The sequence below is a fragment of the Archocentrus centrarchus genome, chromosome 17, assembly GCF_007364275.1.
Source record: "Archocentrus centrarchus isolate MPI-CPG fArcCen1 chromosome 17, fArcCen1, whole genome shotgun sequence".
NCBI classification, from domain to species: Eukaryota; Metazoa; Chordata; class Actinopteri; order Cichliformes; family Cichlidae; genus Archocentrus; species Archocentrus centrarchus.
In genome coordinates, this window is record NC_044362.1 from 17,626,427 (window position 1) to 17,645,009 (window position 18,583).

Consider the following 18,583-nt stretch of genomic DNA (forward strand, 5'->3'; position numbering starts at 1 on the left):
ACAAATATGTTCCAAGTTACAATCAAGGGGTAGGCTTATGGATGCTGAACACAGTGTTTTATTTACAGTCTTTAATTTTTAAGAACCATAATTTTATAACTGTAGTGACATCTGACAAAATCATAAGACATGTAACAGAGTTTCTTCCAGAAAAGTTGTTAACCCTGCCCTTTTAACCAGCACAGTGTAGAATGGTGGGGATATTAAACTTATAACGCAGTGGCAAAAGCCCTGTGCAAGATAAAGACGATGGCTGTGATTTATTTATTTATTTTTGGGGAGGCTATATTTACATGTAAAATTATCACTCTGAGAGAAAGCAACAGAATGTCTTTGGGGTTTTTTGTTTTGTTTTTTTTTCCTTCTCACATTGTGCAGAACCTCCATCTGGGTGCAAGGAAAAAAACTCCTCATTCACGGGTGATGCTCTGCTTCTCGTTGAGCAGAGTAGATGCAGATGGACGTGTTCCTGCAGCAGGAGAGCAGGATCTCTCGCTGCGGTGCAGGAGATGGCTTGTCCCAAAACTTGTTAGATTGGTTGCTAGTTGTTTTGTTTATTAAAAGTTACTAAATGGGGTATGAAAGATAGCTAAGCTGGAAACAATGAGGTGAAGGTTAATGATCACCGCTGTGAGTGAAAGAGATCTCAAGTGCCTAAGCTGAGATAGCATTTCCACATTTTAAAACAACAGATATTAAATTACCACCCAACAATTCGGAAGTCAAATGTGTTCTAGTTTTGAAGTACCCCTCGGCGTAATAGAATACCATTTGGAGCTTATGCAACACCAAGGCAGCACGGACAAGAGTTTCATGATGCATTGATGATTTGTGCCTCCATTTAAGTAAAATTTAATGTAGATCTTATCTTTTATTGTTAATAATTGATTAAAGGCTGTGGGGTGTGGGGTTATGACTTCCAACAAAATTTTGAGAACCGCTGCACGAAAGGAAGCTTCTAAAAGGTAATTTGTCACAAAAAAAAAAAAAAAACAGCGTCAGGTGCGTGACAGCATATAGAAAGAGATCCAAGAGCATCTTCAGCCATTTCTTTGCCATCCATATGTTACAACTAGAAGTGTGGCATGCACAAAACACAGCACGTGTCTGTGTAGACTGAGTAATGATACTCCTCCTAACTTTGTCCTGCGCTACAATCCTGGAACGCCCAGTGCTCACCAGCGGCCCTCTGTATCATTATCTTAAGGCTTTTCACAGCTAAGTGCTTGGTTTGGATGGGATGGGGTGTAGAATTTAGCAGCCCACAGAGAACTATGTTTATTCACATTTTAAGGTTGCATGCATGGTGTTTTTTTGTTTTTTTTTTTTAGAGCTGATGTCATGTGGTGCACGTAATGTGTGATTTGGTGATGTCAGCAGAGGTTTTTAGACATACAGGCTGCGCACTGTGGCTTCATAATATTTGTTAACAAAGGACAAGTTGGAATTCCAGTTGCTAGCCTTTATGTATTAATTTGTGTTGTATAAATTGCTGTGCATGTGCAGTGATTTCCCCTTGAATTTTGAGGGTGGTTTTGGTTAGCCTGCCCTTTAATCTCTGTGGTAGGGGAACCAATGATGTAGTCACCATAAAATCTCCTGGGGGTTAACCACATTTATTTTGGATTCAGCATGTTACTTGAGACAGTGTTTGCACTAGTGTATCGTTTGTCAAAGAATATTTACTTTATAAGACAGTTATTTTGTCTATGCATAAAGACAATGTATGATCTTAGAGATGTTAAGGCATCTCAGTGCTCTTGTATAGTGCAATCCATACTTAATACACAAGTTAATAATTGGGTAATTCTTTACCCAGGGAAGCATTTAAAGGATGGGACTCAACAGCTTACAGATGCAAGGAAGATACAAAAAGCTAGAGTGCGGTACAGAGTGTTTGCAAAGTCTCTGAGTGCTTAGATGCTGAGGTTGTTGGTTATAACTGACTTTAGTTTATAGAGCAGTAACAGTAATATTTTCCTTAGTATAGAAATAAATGCATTCCTGATCTGAAGAAAACAGTGACATTTTTACAAAGAATGAGGAACACAGACATCAGATATTATCAGTCATCTTCGCCTTTCCCGTTCCGTTGCAAATGTGGATTCACTGCATCCACGTGTAGCAAGATTTTAAGACAATTAACATTGTTTTGTACTGAAATGGTAACAGACGCTAAGCTGACCAGTTTGGGCAGCTGTTGTTTGTGGTTTTTTGTTTTGTTTTTTTGTTTATGTATTTATTTATGGTTTTGATGTGCAAGGAGACTTCAGATCCAGCTTGATCAGAGTGTAATGACACGGTGTTGCCAGTGAAGCTGTGGCTAGATTAAACAATTATTAACTCATATATATTGAAAACCTAATGTACAAACTCATAGATACTGCTTATGTGTTAGTCTTTCTAGTTTCATGACTTTTATCCCCTTCACTAAGAATAAAGAGAACTCCTTTTTAAAATAATTTGGTAATTTTTGAAAACCACTAGATATTGGAGTTTCAGCAAAAGTCATTCAAACGTGAGTTTAAGTGACATTTGGTGCTCTGGCAATTTACTGCAGCAAAATGTAAATTTTCACTAGCGATGCCACAGAATATACATTTAATTGCTGTTCTGCACCGTGTTGTTAAAATGACTGTTAGCCTTGTTGATTGGGAACAAAGATCTGTGATTGAAATCTGTGCTCCCTGAGACGCAGCCCTGGTCACTTTTAATTTCCATCAGACGTTTAGCAGATTAGCAAATGCCTTCTCAAAACCTTCTCCAAACTGCCTCACCCAGTGTAAATAGGCTGGCATTCTGGTGATTCATAAATAGGTGAGAGGCATTCATTTGTGGGCAGGAAAAGAGAGGCATTTTGATGTTGCTGTTCCTTTAATGTGCTTTTCTTTGTAGCCCCTTTTTCACAAGTCATAATTTCCTCTTTTATGTTTTCCCCTTTGACCTCTTCCCACCATTATTTAAAAGCTGTATCAGCCTGATCTATTAGGTTGATACTGCTCTTCTCTAACAATAGCTTTTTTTTTCTCTTTTCTTTTTTTATTATTATTAAATGAGGGAAATGCCTATCTGGAATTTATTGACCTGGAATGTCACATCATTAATAACTATGCAAGTAGCAACGTTAACACTGCATGGCATGCGTCTGTCTGGAGGCCCCTTATGTTGTCCATGTCTAAAGATCAAAGGTTTGGAAATTGTTCTGTGGACTGGCTGCTAAATGTGATCCAGCAGACTGGCACTGGCTTGCCCTGGAGACATGAGGGCAGTAGTGCAGGCATTTCAAACATCCAGTCCTATCACCAGAAGCGCTTCTCTGGGTACACATTTAACAACCAGGGCCTCATACAGACACAGACTTCAATGTGGAAGTGCTGGTATCACAGTACAACCAAAGCTTATTCTAAGTAAAACCTGTTCTGCTGGTTTCATCAAAACACATGGGGTGTCAGCTGCACCTGTAGCTCTGTTTCCCAGCCAGCCAGTAATGCACTGGTTTCTTATTTTGTGTACATCTGAACCCTTTTGAACTTGTGTTGCTTGAAATGAGATTTGATTTAAGTAGTTTGTCCCTTTTTTATATAAATATTTATGAAAAGTGGGCAAATGAGACTGTGTTAAGAAGGCTGTAAAGAGCACAGTGAAACATGCTTTAACTTGGTACACACCTCCAGGCATGCGTGACACGTGTAAAGAGTCAGTGAGTGTGAGACAGTCTGTTCAGCCTGGGAAATACTCAAGAGAAGTTGGGTGGAAAGTTGGAAATTTTAGGTCAGTGCTCACAAACTGTTGCTCATGTTTTTGTTTTTAAATGTTTCTTTTGTTCTTTCACCTCTGTATGCAACAGCTGTGTGTTTTGCCTAATACAGTTTTTTTTTTTTTTTTTTTAATGTGCATAAGCAAATTCTTTTTGTGGGTTGATTGAAAATGCACGTAATTCTTCCTGGTTTTCTGACATTTTGTTCAACATATCCGCCCAGGCAGAGATAGCCTGAATGCAAGCTCATCAAATTCTTCACATTGTTGGGGAAAGTGTGTGTGCTTCAGTGGGGAGGGGGAGGGTTTGTTTGAGACAGGGTAAAGAAATTTTATTTATTTATTGATTTTTTTTTTTTTTTTTTTTTTTTTTTTTTTTTTTTTTTGTTATTGATAATTTTCAAGGCTGTTTTAAATAGAGGTGAAAGTTGTAGTGGAGCAGAGAGTATGATGGGATTGATGTAAGCAAAGGACTGAGGTCAGTCAAGGGGTATGTAGGGTAAATTTACAAGCAAGTGTTTCAGCCTATAAGCCTGCTCAGCTTTTATGCTAAGTGGCTGAAGCTACATGACACGTATATATTTATTTATTTTTCTTGTATTTCACTTTCAAAATTTTCCTCTCGAAGGGGGAAAAAGGGGTTTGCTATGGATTTTAAACAAACTGTCAAGAAGTTTTGTATGTTTTAAAAAGTGCTCATATAAATGTTGTTGTTGTTGTGGTGTTAGAAATAGTGTTTTATTTAATTAGATATATGATATACTTGTTTATTTTTATTCTTTTAAAACAATTTCAATTGAAAAGCCATCTGTATTTGGCATATACATTTTTAAAGTAGCATGAGCGCAGTGATAAAGAAATCTGCTTGTCTGTGTGAGCACCATCTTTGCTGTTTGAGAAATTTGAGGAAAATAAGTGATGACAAAATCAATTAGGGATTTAATTGATTGTGGAAAGGGGGATGACTTATTAGACACGATACTTGAGAATACACCACTGAAAGGGCTGCATTTTCCTTGAAATGCCAGAAAGACTTTTGTGGGCTTACTGAACAAACTAATAAATAATTTATCCTTATTTACATTGTGTTCTACACAGCAGATGTTGCCAAATGTGAACAGTTAAACAGACAGTGATGTCAAAGTAACAGGCCTGTGCCATGTAATAATACTGTACTTTTTTTTTTCTTCCCACCAAAAATGCTAACTAATAAGAGATGACCCAAAAAGTGTCTCAAAAATCAGATGGTAGTAGAGCAACAGAGCATGTTATATATGAAAGGAGGAGTTCTGTGTAAAGGAGGCGTTACTACAAACATGATGCCACAAAGGTGTGAAGCTATAGTCAGTAAACACAGGAGTGTAGGTGTTTAAAGCCTGATACACTCTTCTCCAGCTGTGTAAATTGGATACTCTGATATGACTTGATGCTAAACACTGTACAAACCACTAATGCTTTTCAAAGCCCCATTCTCCTCTAACACCATGTTCATCTGAAATGAATGACCCTGTGTTAATGCACAGTAATTCCACTGAAAACGATGTTTGTTGATGTGGAAATTTGTGGTGGCTTTTACATATGATGTAATTCTATTATGTTTTACTTTGTGTCCATTTATAGATTACATAGCTACTTTTTTTTTTTTTTTTTTTTTAAATCAGAACTCTATTAAATCTCCTTATAGGTTTTAGAAAAACATATTTTAATTGCTTCTTAAATCTTTCTTTGTTCAGAGTGACTCTCCAGACTGGAGGAGCTTGGCTGATTCTCCTGCAGCACAGTACCCAACAGAAGAGGAACCGTTCTCATGGCCGAGGCCGAAAACAGTGGTTCTGCGCCGCACATCCCAAGGGTTTGGCTTCACTCTCCGCCACTTCATTGTGTATCCACCAGAGTCAACGCTGCAGTACTTTCAGGTTATTTTTCAGGATTGTTTATTAGGCTTATCAGAAACTTTGATGAATTTTATTTACTTGAATAGCATTCAGGTCTTATCACATTAAATAGCACTGAGTCAACAAAAAGCCTAATACTTTGAAGACTGTAACCATGATCGGCAAAGTCACTTGAGTATTTCTGTTCTTTTACAGGAGGAAGATCATGGCTGCAGAGGTAAGCAGAAAAAGAAAAAAATCAGCTTTTCCTCCTGATTCCTGCCCTTCAGTGCTGCTGAATCAGAGCAGGTCCTCTGACTTCTAACAACTCCTAATGCATCCACTCTTCAGCTGTTTTTTGTTTTCTCATGTAGTGAGTACAGTGTAGTTCCTGTGAAAGATTTGTTAAGTGCCACCTGTTTGTCAGGCTTTTCAGCCTTTTTCATCTCTTAGAAAGAGATGGGTCTCAGTTTTTACCAAGCCACGTTTAAGGGTTTGTTTCTTTATTAGTGATATTATATTTGTGGCAGATGTATGTCAGTCCGTCTCTGGTTTTAGAGAGTTTCACTCTATTAGGAAGCGTTTTGTTTATGTGAGCTGAGTAACCGGAACAGCCAGAAGTTACTAATATCTCACATGTTTTTATTGGGGTGTGTGATGTAGTGAAACAGAAAGTAGAAGAGAAAAGAGAAACTAGTAGAGTCCCTGTTATCTTTCTTTCTTTTTTTTAAATTTTTTTTTTATTTATTTATTCAGGGCAGTGTTGGGGAAACACACTGTGTCCTTGAGTTTTTGTCAAGCGAGACTTAAAATGTGTAGATTGAGTTATTGAAGCTGTACGGATACCAAGAAAGTTCCCGTGGCTTTGCCTGGGCACAGAGCTTCTGAACATTGATCCATCTTAGTGTCCATCACTGTGAACTAGTTTGAGGAATCAGCTCTGCTGTAGGGAGGCTGGTGTCATTAGACTTTGTCTTTGTGAATGTCAATAATGCTATCAGACAAATATATTCACTACAAAGAAACGTTGTACTAGAACGCACCAGTGTAAATCTCGTTGCACGTGTTGAGGAAATTATTTATTAAATATAAAAGTAATGGTTTTGCTTTCACTACACAATGGGAAGCCCCATAAGGTCCTCAGAGAATAATCATCATTAATATGAACAAAATCTAGTATGTGAACATTTTGAAAAAATGGCTTTAGTGGCTCTTTGAGTATTCTTGCACCACAGTTCAAGTGAATTCATAGAAGTAATCTTGAGCTTGCTTATTTTTTACCATTTCTATTAAATAGATATCTTTCAAAGCTCGTGTCTTAGGTGTTCTGATATAATTGTTTTGTGGAAATAAGTCGCCAATCAAGAACTCTAAGAACTCTTTTTGACCCCCATCCCAATGTTTGTGTTTCCTGAAACATCTTGGAAAAGTTGGAAAGCATACATTGAGCTTGCTTATTGTTCAGATGTAAAGTAACTTTACAGGAAAGCCAGATACCATTAAAGCATATCATTTATGTTTCACCCAAAAACTAAAACACTTTAGAAGCTCAGTTCTCTATCTGGGGCTTTGCTGCTTTGGACTGAGTAAGCCAGAGAATATTAAAGAATCCTGGTAGTTTTATAATGCTCCACACATGGGCTCACAGGCAGCAAGCCAGAGCTGAAGAAGGGGAAAAGCCAACCTGAGGTGTTTTCAGTCCAGTCTGAGTCAGCAAAGCGTTACACATGCTGGCTCTCCAAAAAGGAGGAGGATCAAGCTGTGATACCTCTGATGTTTTTTTTGTTTTTTTTTTTTAATTAATCCATTTTTGATACCTAGTGCTTTATTCTGAATGAAAATATGCTGCTTGAATTTTAGTTACAGTTAAACTTTAGAGAGTTTTCATATTGTATATAATCCATCAATGCAGCATATTTTTGCAAATAAAGCTATTGTGGAGCATCAGTAAGAAAATTAATATGGGGGAGACAAGAAGTGGACAAAGAAGAATTAAAAGGTCAGACTTACTTCAAGAAAGAGCTTCATCACACAGATATCCTTCATGTGGGCAAAATGATGCAAAGACTAGAATGTAAAGGGAAATAAATTTGAGTTTTCTGAATGATTTAAGTAACTTGAACTTAATGTATTTCAAATGATGGCTCTAAAAGTAAAACGGCCAATAACAAGAACTATCCTGCATTTATGGGTACATTTTTGGTGTCAAATAGCAACATTCAATCATCTCTTATTGCTACTATCCTTTACTACATTCAGATAAATGTTGGGATTGATAGAAATTCCTACATTAGTGTATTAGAGAATTAGTGTATATATTTACTACCCCTGATAAAGCATGAAAAATGACTTTCAATATAATCCCCAGCATTTCTAAACAGTTGAGTAAAACATAATTTTGTGTCTCAAAAACAGGTTTCAGGTCATTTAGTAATTGGACCTCTGTGTGTCTTAGAAACACCATCCATTCATTTGTTTTGCTTAAAGGTATCCTCGTGTTGAATGCTGTTTGATACAACTGGTCATTCAGATGAAGAATGGTTTTATTGTAAAGAAAAAAAAAATACCCCAAAACGTGAATTTATTTAAAACAAACAACATTACATCAGAGTTGTGCTATAGTGTAAGAGTAGTCGTCAAAGCATTTCACTGCTAGTTGTACCCTGTACAACCATACATGTGACAAATAAACTTTGATTTTATTTATTTATTTATTTTATTTATTTGATTTTGAGTTATGGATGTGCTGTGGTTATGGAGTGCTAACACTGTGGTGTGCACAGTGCCACTACACCATCATTTCCAACATTGTACAAGATTCTGCTTCTTCCCAAAACAAAGACCTTCTGTCATGACTCGGGTTAAGTTTGGCTGCACTAGTGATGTGATGATTGCTGCCTTTTACCTCATTCACATCTTTTATCCATGTAAGTGCTTGGGGCTATTAATACTGTTTTTTGTTTTGTTTTCATTTTCTTGGACAGGGTTTTTAAGGAGCGCTCCAACTTTTTGGTGTGCTTGTTTGTGTCTCTGTGCCATTGTGCCACATTGAGAGATGAAATTAAATTGCATCCGCTCGTGTTGTTTTGGATAAAGCAAGCAAACACATAATTCTCAAAATACTGGTTATGTACAGGAAATGGTTAGGTGCCAAAGGGACTAGTGAGGTGCTGAGTTTATGTATGATCTGCTGTAGGGCTGGTTTATTCTCTCTCATTTAGTGTGACATGCATTTAGATATTTGTGGTGTCATTTCTGCTCAGATTTATTGAGGAAGGCAGTTAGGAGTTGCAACCTCCCAGAACTCCACCAGATGGAGCATGTCTTATTGTTGTGGCTGTATGAGACTCTTGTACAGTATTACATAATGTCCCCAGGATGTGATTTCTGCATGAGTAATCATGGGTGTGGAAAGGAGGGGAAAAAATAATCTTTAGGTTGGCCTGGTTTAAAAATCATTAACTTTAGTTAATATAAGTGGCTTGATCATTAGCAATCTTAAAAGATAATTTCTGAATTTCTAAACAACAAAAAATATAGTATATTTTAATACTATCACGCCTGCTCTCATGCTGGCCTTCCTGTCCGCTCTAGTTTGGGAGGTATCGTGTGCTGACTCACTAGCAGAATGTTAACTATCGGGCCACTCTTTGGCTGTGCCCAGAGCTTTTTCTCCGTTTATAAGGAAAGAGTGGGAGTTGAGGCAGCTGAACACACTGTCACTCTACCTTCTCTTAGTCTCGCTTTCTCTCACTCACTTTTTTTTTTCCTGTGGCTATGCAGCTGCTAGGAGACAGGAGCTGCATGACCAAACGGGTTTCTTTCCCTTTTATCATTGTTCCTAAAACCACAATCTCCCCTCCCCGTTTAGACATTTTTCTCTCAATCAGTTAATGACCATGTCTATTTAAAACTGGGAAAGCATTACACAAAACACAGCCCACTATGCTGTCATAATGTTGATTCACATCCTTCCAAATCCCTCCCGCATTCTCATAGATGACCATTCATGAAGCAGTTTATGGCTCGTGTCAGTCCTCAGTGGTAGGCTAGTTTTGGGTTTTTACAAATTTGTAGGTTGTGTAAAAGGTAAAGGTATATTGTATTTGAGTAAGAAATTGCTAATTAATTTAATTTTTACCTTTGTATCCTTTTGTAATAAAAACATTTAGGCTTTTCTTAAATATTTGCCATTTGTTCTTGGAAGATTATATAAATCAGCAAGTTTCTTTGGGAAGTCTTTAACATTTCATTTTAAGAACTACCCTATTGTACATCTGAAATGTTTTCATGTTTTTATCTTGCTTTATATTGAGATATATTGTTATATTGTTCTCTTTATATATTATATGGTTTATAAATAAGTGTACTCCTTTCTTGAATATCAACAGGAAGACAGCGCAATAGACTGGAACCAATGGACACTATTTTTGTGAAGCAGGTCAAGGAAGGTGGCCCTGCTCATGGAGCTGGACTTTGCACAGGTAATGATCTGTCAAATGTCAGTCACCATTATTTACCAAAACCTACATAAGGCTGTTTGTAGGGTTATAATTTCTTGGAAGTCCTAACATTACAACAGCAGGGGCATAATACAAAATTGGCAAAGTCCTCTATGCTATTGTACTATTGGAAACACAGGGGAAAAAATGCAAGGAGGGCAGTTTTAAGTTGTTTTGACAGTGCTCTTGCAAGCCGCAAAACATAAGCCAGGCGTGCTCCTTTTTGCTGGCTACCCTAATGAGTTTAATGATTTTAGTCATTACAGGAACCAACCACTTCCTTACTTCACTTACTGTAAACTAACACCATGTCATTTATTTTTGCCGATTAGCTTTCTTTTTCATCCTCAGTAGTCATAGGCATGTGCTCGTGAGTGTACTTACCGTCACGACATGTTTCCATCACGCAAACAGCTTTCAGTCTAAGCTTATGTCACTGGTGTCACTCCAGCTTTTTCTGTTTTTGTTTTCTGTCAGGTGATCGAATAGTGAAGGTGAATGGAGCAAGTATCATTGGGAAAGCTTATTGTGAGGTTATATCATTGATCCAAGACAGGTAAGGTTCAGTCTAAATTTGTGTGCTTAATTCTAGTTGATTAATTTGCCCTGATTAAAACCTCTTTTGCTCCCCTACAGTGGTGAGTTCCTTGAACTTTGTGTGATGCCAAAAGATGAGGATATACTGCAACTCGTAAGTTTTCCTTTGCAATCCTGTTTCCTAAACTAACTTCAGTTCATGATAAAAACTAAAGTTTTTTTGGAAAGAGTGCTCTCTTTTCTACAGCCTTGCAATAACTTTCACTCTGTCACAGAGCTGCTCTAGTTTAAGGTGTTCATGTCAGGACAGTAGTTACGAGATGCAGGCAAGCTAGCTTATCCCATCAGAGTTCTCTATCTAGGCCTCCTAATCAGGCCAGAGCAGCCTTTCTGTCCTCCTGAAGTGCTGCTTGCACTACTGCTGAAATGGCCTAAATGGAGTGGTAAAGGAAGCTTTATCAAAAACACATTTACTGACATGTTAACACATAGGCTAATCTGTATAGAGCTCATATTTAGTTTATTTTACCAATAGATCTTCAAACTCGGCTCTTTACATAATACCACACACAATAAAAAGAAACTCGACAAGGAAATCAAGTGTTTAAAAAAAAAATTCTCACTGTATTGATTGTGGGCATGCTCTTTCTCTGCCACTCTGTTTACTTCTAAGGTAGATAATGAAGTTGCTTTTCGTAATACAACAAAACACGGAGTAAATGGTGTACAAGAAGTGGCAGTGATGGTTCAAATCCAGTTACAGTAACTTTTGAGCACTACATCTTGCGCAAGACTGTATTATTTCTCAGAAAATACAGTGTTAAGAAATAATTTTAGCTAGAGGTTAAATGTTAAGTGTTGCAATATTATGGAAGGAAATCCTTAAGATATTAAGTAAAAGGTTACTCTTCAGTACAGGAATTGTGTGATATTTACATTGAAATAAGAGTTTGTTCAGAGAGTTGGTTCTATTTTGGACACAGTTTTGATTTAAAAAAAAAAAAAAAAAAAAGAGAAGTAGCTGCATCAAGTTCAAATGCTAGCAAACATCATTTTAATCTTTTTATTTACATCATATTTTTATTTTAGATCACCATAGAAAGTATTCAGATAGATTTAGAACAGTTGGCATTTATAGCCAGCACAGGCAGTTCATTTTTTTGCTGGTTAAAATGACCAACATCACATTTGGATTATATCAACTGTAGCTAATCAATCTTAATCCTGTTAACAGTGTCACTGAAGCAGAGACTGAGCTAATGTGCTCCCTCCGAGCTGCTGTCTGTACTCTCCTGCAATTTGTTTGTGAGTGAAAAGCCACCTCGTATTGTGGCAACATTTTATGATCATGGGGCAGGGAGATGAGAAGCTGATCCCAGAGGTTTAAACACAAGACAGTCCCAGTTAAAATTTATGCAGATAAAATAAATATTTCAGAATGAGGCATCTACATTATTTGGAGGCATTATTGCTGTTGTTTTAGTTTGTCAGAACTATCATCATAAATTAGCAGTCAGTTCCTGCCCTCCGTTTGTCCTTTTTAATAATTTTTTATATGGGGAAAAGTGAGTAGTAGTAGTATTACATATGTGCTAACACCAGGATGTTAGCACATATGAGGTATTCTTGAACTATTATGTTGTGGTAGAACGTGCCTCTAGTAATGGTGATAAAACTGCAGTATCGCCCTGCTGAAAGTGGTCATATATACCTTCAGTTCATTACAAATGATCAGAGTCAAGCTTAAGGAGGTTCTGGAAGATAATCATAAAGATTCAGGTTTTTTTTTTTTTTTTAGTGCACTATTACTGAATTTTGATTTGATAAAATGCTATAAGAATTTAGTAAAGATATTCTTGTGTGACACTTAAAAAAATGTCTTTGCATTTTGCCTTGTTCAGGATTTTTTCTCTAATTATTTTTTTCATTATTTATATGAAGCTATTTGTCAAATTACAAAAGAAAGTGTTCATTCCTGCTAGTCAGTATTTAGTTCTTAGAGTATATCCTCAACCTATTTACATTTCATATATTGGCTTTATCTTTGTTCCTTGTTTAAACCTTAAAACTATTTTGTGCAGAGAAGTCTTCACACCGATGAACACTTGAGATCTCATCATTAATCTTTTATGAATGCTGCAGGCAGCTGTTAGAAGCTACTATGCATTTTGCACAGTCAGAAAAGTGAAAGTGCACTCATCTGTTTCATATCTATAGCAACTCGCTGTGAGTGCTTTGTCAAGAAGCTAAAGAATACTCTCCCTAGGGGTTATTGTTATCTGACATCCTGTTTATGAATTACATAATGAAAGAGCTGGGCTCTTTGTGTTACCTGGAAAAACTCCTTGGGGATCATTGATGGCCAGATTAAATTCTCATAATAATCTTGATGGTTAATTCAGTGAATTGTTTATTTGGCATCCTTCAAAATGCCTTTTTAACAACAATCTCTTAGCATCACATTCCTCCAAAAATAAGCAAGTAGTTATCTTAAACATTTACATTTTATTTATAGCATTTTAATGGGTTAACTAAAATTAGCATTGTATTGTCAGAAAAAAAGAAAATATTAGTCACATCTCCTTAACTACTTCCATCATTTTCTCTTTTCTAATAACCAATTGACTGTCACTCCACCCCTTGTCCCTGATAGGTTCCCCCTCCCTCCTGCCTCCATTTTTCCCATCTGTAATCATTCACACAGTACAACCTCTTACACGTGTGTTGTTAAACCCATGGTTGCAGTATTGTGCAGCAAATGGCAAGCAGCCACACACACAAAAAATTGTATTGATGCAGGCAAGCAAACGGATAAGGGCTGTCCATAAGAACAAGAGGATTATCAGAGGTGCTAGCAGCAAGACGTTCCACTTTAGGAAGCTGCACGCTCAGTGCTTGGAGACAGGCAGCAGTTGCTTAGCAAAGAGATGGATAGACTGAACCTTTTTAGTAGCAGAAAAGGGAAAGGACTGCACACCATGAAAGCAGAGAAAATACAGAGCAGGGGGAAATAAAAGGAACGGCTTGAATGATGAGCTGAAACCAGAAGATAAAATCAGCTGACTGCCCTGTGTTTTGAACAGGTTGACGTTAAGGGAAAGGGAATGGGAGAGAGGAGGCTGGAGTGGGAGGGGAGCTGTACCATCACAGCTGAATGTATAATCAGCAGCTGCTGCTTCTGTCATGTGAGCAATAGCAAAGGGAGGGAGAGGGAGGCGTAGACTAGAGGCACCTTGTTCAGTTAGCGTAATATTCTGGGTGAAGATGGATAAAACCACGCAGACATGACAGCAGAATGAGAGGCAAGCTTCTGCTCCTGTCACCTCACCCAGGACAGACTGGCACAGGCAGGTCGTAACGTGACAACCCCCTGCTTCATCTTTGCTTCTTCATCCCTCTGTACTGCTGCTGCAGCTCTAGTATATTTTTAGCATGTCAAGCCCAGCTATGGCTGATTCATGTTTTCTCCCCTCTGAATCTGTTTTGTTTCTCACAATGTGTGCATTTTCCTCTGCTGGCATCTTTTTCTCTTCCACCCTCTCTCCCATGATTTCTTAACGCTCTCGTTTTCTCACGCTGTGATGGCAGCCTATTTCTCTGGAAACAACTAATCTGGTAAGGAAACAGCACACTGGGTAGCCACTTGATGTTGACATGGTGTGCTTGCCGTATCATTTTGCATATGTCATTCGTGTCATTGTCATTGCTGGATGTTGTCTTCAGGTTTTACATTATTGCTGTTCAGTTGCCTCGTATGAGTGTTTAACACTCAGCTCTGTGCTTATGATCGAGATGTGTAGACTGTAGAAATGGACGATGCACTGTGCCTGCAGTACCTGTTAGATTGAGCACCCGAGTTGGCATCCAGCTGGCATCTCAGCGAGGCCTCGCCCCTTCTTCATCCTCCGTGCCAGATGTCATTAGTGTGATAAAGGCCACTGACCTCTGAACTGTAAAGGGAGGAACTGAGCCTGACAGTGATTTCTATGACACACATCTTTGTGAAAGATTGTAATTTGACACCAGGCTATAGCAGGATCAAAGTCCTCATACCTTTACACGTCTCATGCTTGTTGTATGTACAGTACACTATGAGTAAAACAAACAGCGCATAGTTAATGTGCTAGAAGAAGCTCTAGCTGTAGGTTTGTATTTATTACAAATAGTTTTATTAGTGTCTACAAGGAACATGGTTTTCCAAACGTTGGATAATAAACAGGCGGGATAAATATAGCAGTTCCTCTGTTAGCGATAGGCAACCGGCTGTCAGTCTGAGGCTGCAGTCTCTCTCTGAGGTGGGTAAACGGAGACACTGGTTACCTTCTGACAAATTTTGTTATCTTTTTTTGTTCCCACACACTGGTGATTGGCTGATATGTTTATATACTGTTGTACAGTCATTACAGAAACTGTCATTGTTGAGGCTAAATATATTATTCAGTAGGCTTTTACACCATTCCCAAATTTTTGTTGTTGTTTTTTACATTTGTGAGAGGTGTTTATTTCTAGGATAGGTGAGAATTTTTTTCTTCATACTAAAAATGACAACTGTTGTGTAACAACCAAGAAACAAGCTTGGAGAACATAGACTGTAATGTTGGAGAAACACCAGTGCACCGCACTGTTGTACCATTTTAAAACTGCTTGAAACATTATTGAGTTTCTTTTAGCAAAAATATTTTCTTCTTTGGTTTATATACTGTACTGTCCTCCGTTATTACCATGAGAATTCTAAATAAGGAGCAGATGAAGAGCATTGACACCCCTGAACTGCCTGGAACGCCTCCGCTCACTCACACTGCAACATGTACTTCCCACACACATGCATTCAGTAACATTTGTAATATCACGCTTGACTTCTCTGTAAGTAGCTAGTACCAAACTGTTGAGTATTGCACACACTTGTAATTGCTATTTGTTCTCATTTGTTATAACACTTCTTTGTTGCTGTGTTTCTAGGCCTATTCCCAGGATGCCTACCTCCGTGGCCACAGTAGATACAGTGGAAATGCATGTCACATTCCTGATCCACCTGCAGTATGCTACCCCAGAGTAGACTGTAAGCCTACGGGCATGGCCCAGGTGACAGACTCAGTGGGGCAGGTCTGCCGAGGGCCAACAGCACCTCCGGACCATGGGTACCGCAAGGAGATTACTGTGCCCCCACCACCTCCTCTGGCATCATATCCTAAAAGCCAAACAGCAGTGTGCATGCGCAATGACAGTGTGAGGACAGTGGTAGTTCCTCATAATACAGCCCATATGGGGCGCATGGGTCCAGCACACAGGATGGATTTCATGGAACCTGCCTTTGTTAGGGGGAGGCCTGGGTCACTGGCCCAATATCCTCAACGTCGAAAGCCAGATGTCTTTCCCGGTGGTCCTGGAATGGTTCCATATGGAGCTCAGGTACCAAACTACCCTGGAAACCACCAAAGCATTGATTGGCGCACTTACCAGACATACAAGGAGTACATTGACAACAAAGGGATCCATTCTCATGCTAGTCGGACTATCCAGGAGAGGTTGGACAGTTTGCGAGCTGCCAGTCAGGCCACCTTTGGCCCTACTCATCACATTCCGCGGGGAGACTGGGGTCCTAAGGTGATACGACGACGGAGTACTTCCCACGATCGGTCATACCAAGGACCTCCACCCCACTTTCAAATTGCCCCTCGCAGTGCCTCACAGGACCGCATGAGCAGTGCAGAGAAGATGAGTAATGCAAGGAACTGGCCTCCACGAAGTGTGTCCCAAGATGGTGTAGTTCACAAAGCCCGGGCGCGCTCCACAGACTATGTGGACCCTGCAGACCTGGCTCGGCCCTGTGAGAGGAGAGGGGGATATGGAAGGGCAGACCAAGGTACAAGGCCCAGTAGGCAAGCTGTTCCCACCCATGCCATGCTCTATAGGCCTTCTGTGGGATACAGTGGTGGCATGAGGGGGGCAGCAGTCCCTTCTCTCTATTCTAAAGGACACGATTCTCTTCAAACGCGCTCCTCACCCATGCTCTCTGACAGACCCTTACATTTTGCAAAGAGTTCAAGTGTTGAGCATTCTTTTGCTGACCAAAGAGTTTCAGGCAAAGTTGGCCCTGCAGGCCACACTATTCAACAAATTCAAAGTAGGGTGCGGGCTGAAACCATGCATCTTGTTGAGGCAGGCAGTGAAGCAGCATTGGTTGGACCCAGATCATCTCCATGCTCTAATCCAAAAGAGATGCCCCAGAGGCCAAGCATCCTCAAGCCACCCCACCTAGATTACCAGAGTCAAGTAAATGGACAGAGCCCCTCAGAGAGTAGTGTGGTTCTAAGGGAGAAGCCTCCATCTGGAAAGAACCCCAGCCCCCTCCGGCAACCGTCCTACATCCTGGCTGTCAATGACGAGGGAGGTGACTCCACAGCTGATGTGGTGGCATGTTGGCTTCCCAATGACGCACGTCGCGAGATACAAATGCGCCGCCTTGGGGAACGGTGTAACACCTCCTGCTCCAGCAACTTGGATGAGTCGCTGGACTCCATTCCATTCATCGGTAAGAGAATCAGTAGTAAGCCTTGCTTGCGGCTGCATGTTGTCATAGCAACAACAGCAGGCAGTAGTAACATTGTTCAGTCTGGCAGTACCAGTACTGTAGCTGGTTGAATAGCATTAGCGCCATAGACACTAATAAAAATCAGTTCAAAACTGGTAGATGAATGGAAAGCTGACTGTGGAGCTTGCAGTCTAACTGACACCTATGGTTTCACTGTTAATACGTAAATATAGTGTTGGGGAGATTCAAACTGTGTTTACAGATAAACTAACCTCTCTGGGAAGATGATATTAATCAGTTTTTGTGGCTTTTAGAGTGTGTTTGTGGGATGTTTGATTTAACCAGTGCAGAGTGAAGGATGGTTTGGCTCGTATTGAATTTCTCTTGATACATTGTTTTCCTGGACGTTCTCCCTTCAGAACAGATGCATTATGCTTTAATAGTCACATAATGGATTTTGTGGTGATTTAATTGTCGTCCCTAAAGCAACTGTCTCACTATGTACATATCAAGTGTTTGCTGTGTTGTTTTAACCCATATCCTGTAAGTTTATGACTGTTTTGCTTTTTGCCAGTGTGTCTTTTGAAAAGGGGCATCTAAATCTGGTGAGAATTGAAACAGACAAAATTCCATTGTTTCCATTAATATGATAATCATAAATAAGGGGAACACTCTGTGTTTTTAGTGTTTTGGTATGATGTGAATATTGTTGTTACATTTCTGGAGACAGTGCTGATGGACTGCAGGTGGAGGATCTTTTTTTTTTCTCAAATTTTTATATTTTTCAATTGTCAGATTAGACCTGTACCAAATGTGTTTACTTGTGATCCTTTTCTGCATTCTAGGTCTTTCTTTTGTGTGTGCACCATCTGTCTCTCTTTATGTATGTATAATGTATTATGATCTGTCTGTCCATCTGTCCGCCTCTTCATGTCTCTCTCTGACATCACAGAAAATGGTAGAAAGGGAATCAGTGAGAGGGGATAAGCTTTTATTTACAGTTAGATTTTTGCTTCATTTGTTTTGGGCTTTAGTGTCATTTATGTATGTTGAGTTTTGTTCTTCAGAGAAATGGTCAGCCTCTGATAATAAAGACAGTCTTAAGAGGGATTTGTTTTGAAAGATCCAAGTCACCTGATGGATTATGTGCATATTTTTATTGGAAGGAAACTAAATATTTTCTGTACTGCAGCAAGACCATATGGGGGAACTAGGTCACAGGCAGCATTAGCACTGAAAGGTTTTAATTGGATCTGTGGTAGAAAAGTTGGTTTCAGATTTAAATATTGTGTTTTTCAAGTTGTTCATTGTATGATAAGCTCTCATAAGAGCTTCCTTATACACAAATCTCTGAGGTAAGCCTTTATGGGCCTGTTCACATC

At 39.1% G+C, this 18,583-nt stretch overlaps 1 protein-coding gene across 2 annotated transcripts in view; it reads left to right on the forward strand.

Annotated features, from left to right (window-relative positions):
- arhgap21b (Rho GTPase activating protein 21b) overlaps positions 1–18,583 on the forward strand; it is a 37,143-nt gene that overhangs the window by 4,445 nt on the left and 14,115 nt on the right. For both annotated transcript variants that reach the window (XM_030752046.1, XM_030752047.1), the window contains exons 3-8: positions 5,490–5,672; positions 5,847–5,868; positions 10,022–10,114; positions 10,610–10,688; positions 10,769–10,823; positions 15,629–17,201. In XM_030752046.1, coding sequence (XP_030607906.1) covers positions 5,490–5,672; positions 5,847–5,868; positions 10,022–10,114; positions 10,610–10,688; positions 10,769–10,823; positions 15,629–17,201 — 2,005 coding nt within the window. The remainder of the gene's footprint in view (positions 1–5,489; positions 5,673–5,846; positions 5,869–10,021; positions 10,115–10,609; positions 10,689–10,768; positions 10,824–15,628; positions 17,202–18,583) is intronic.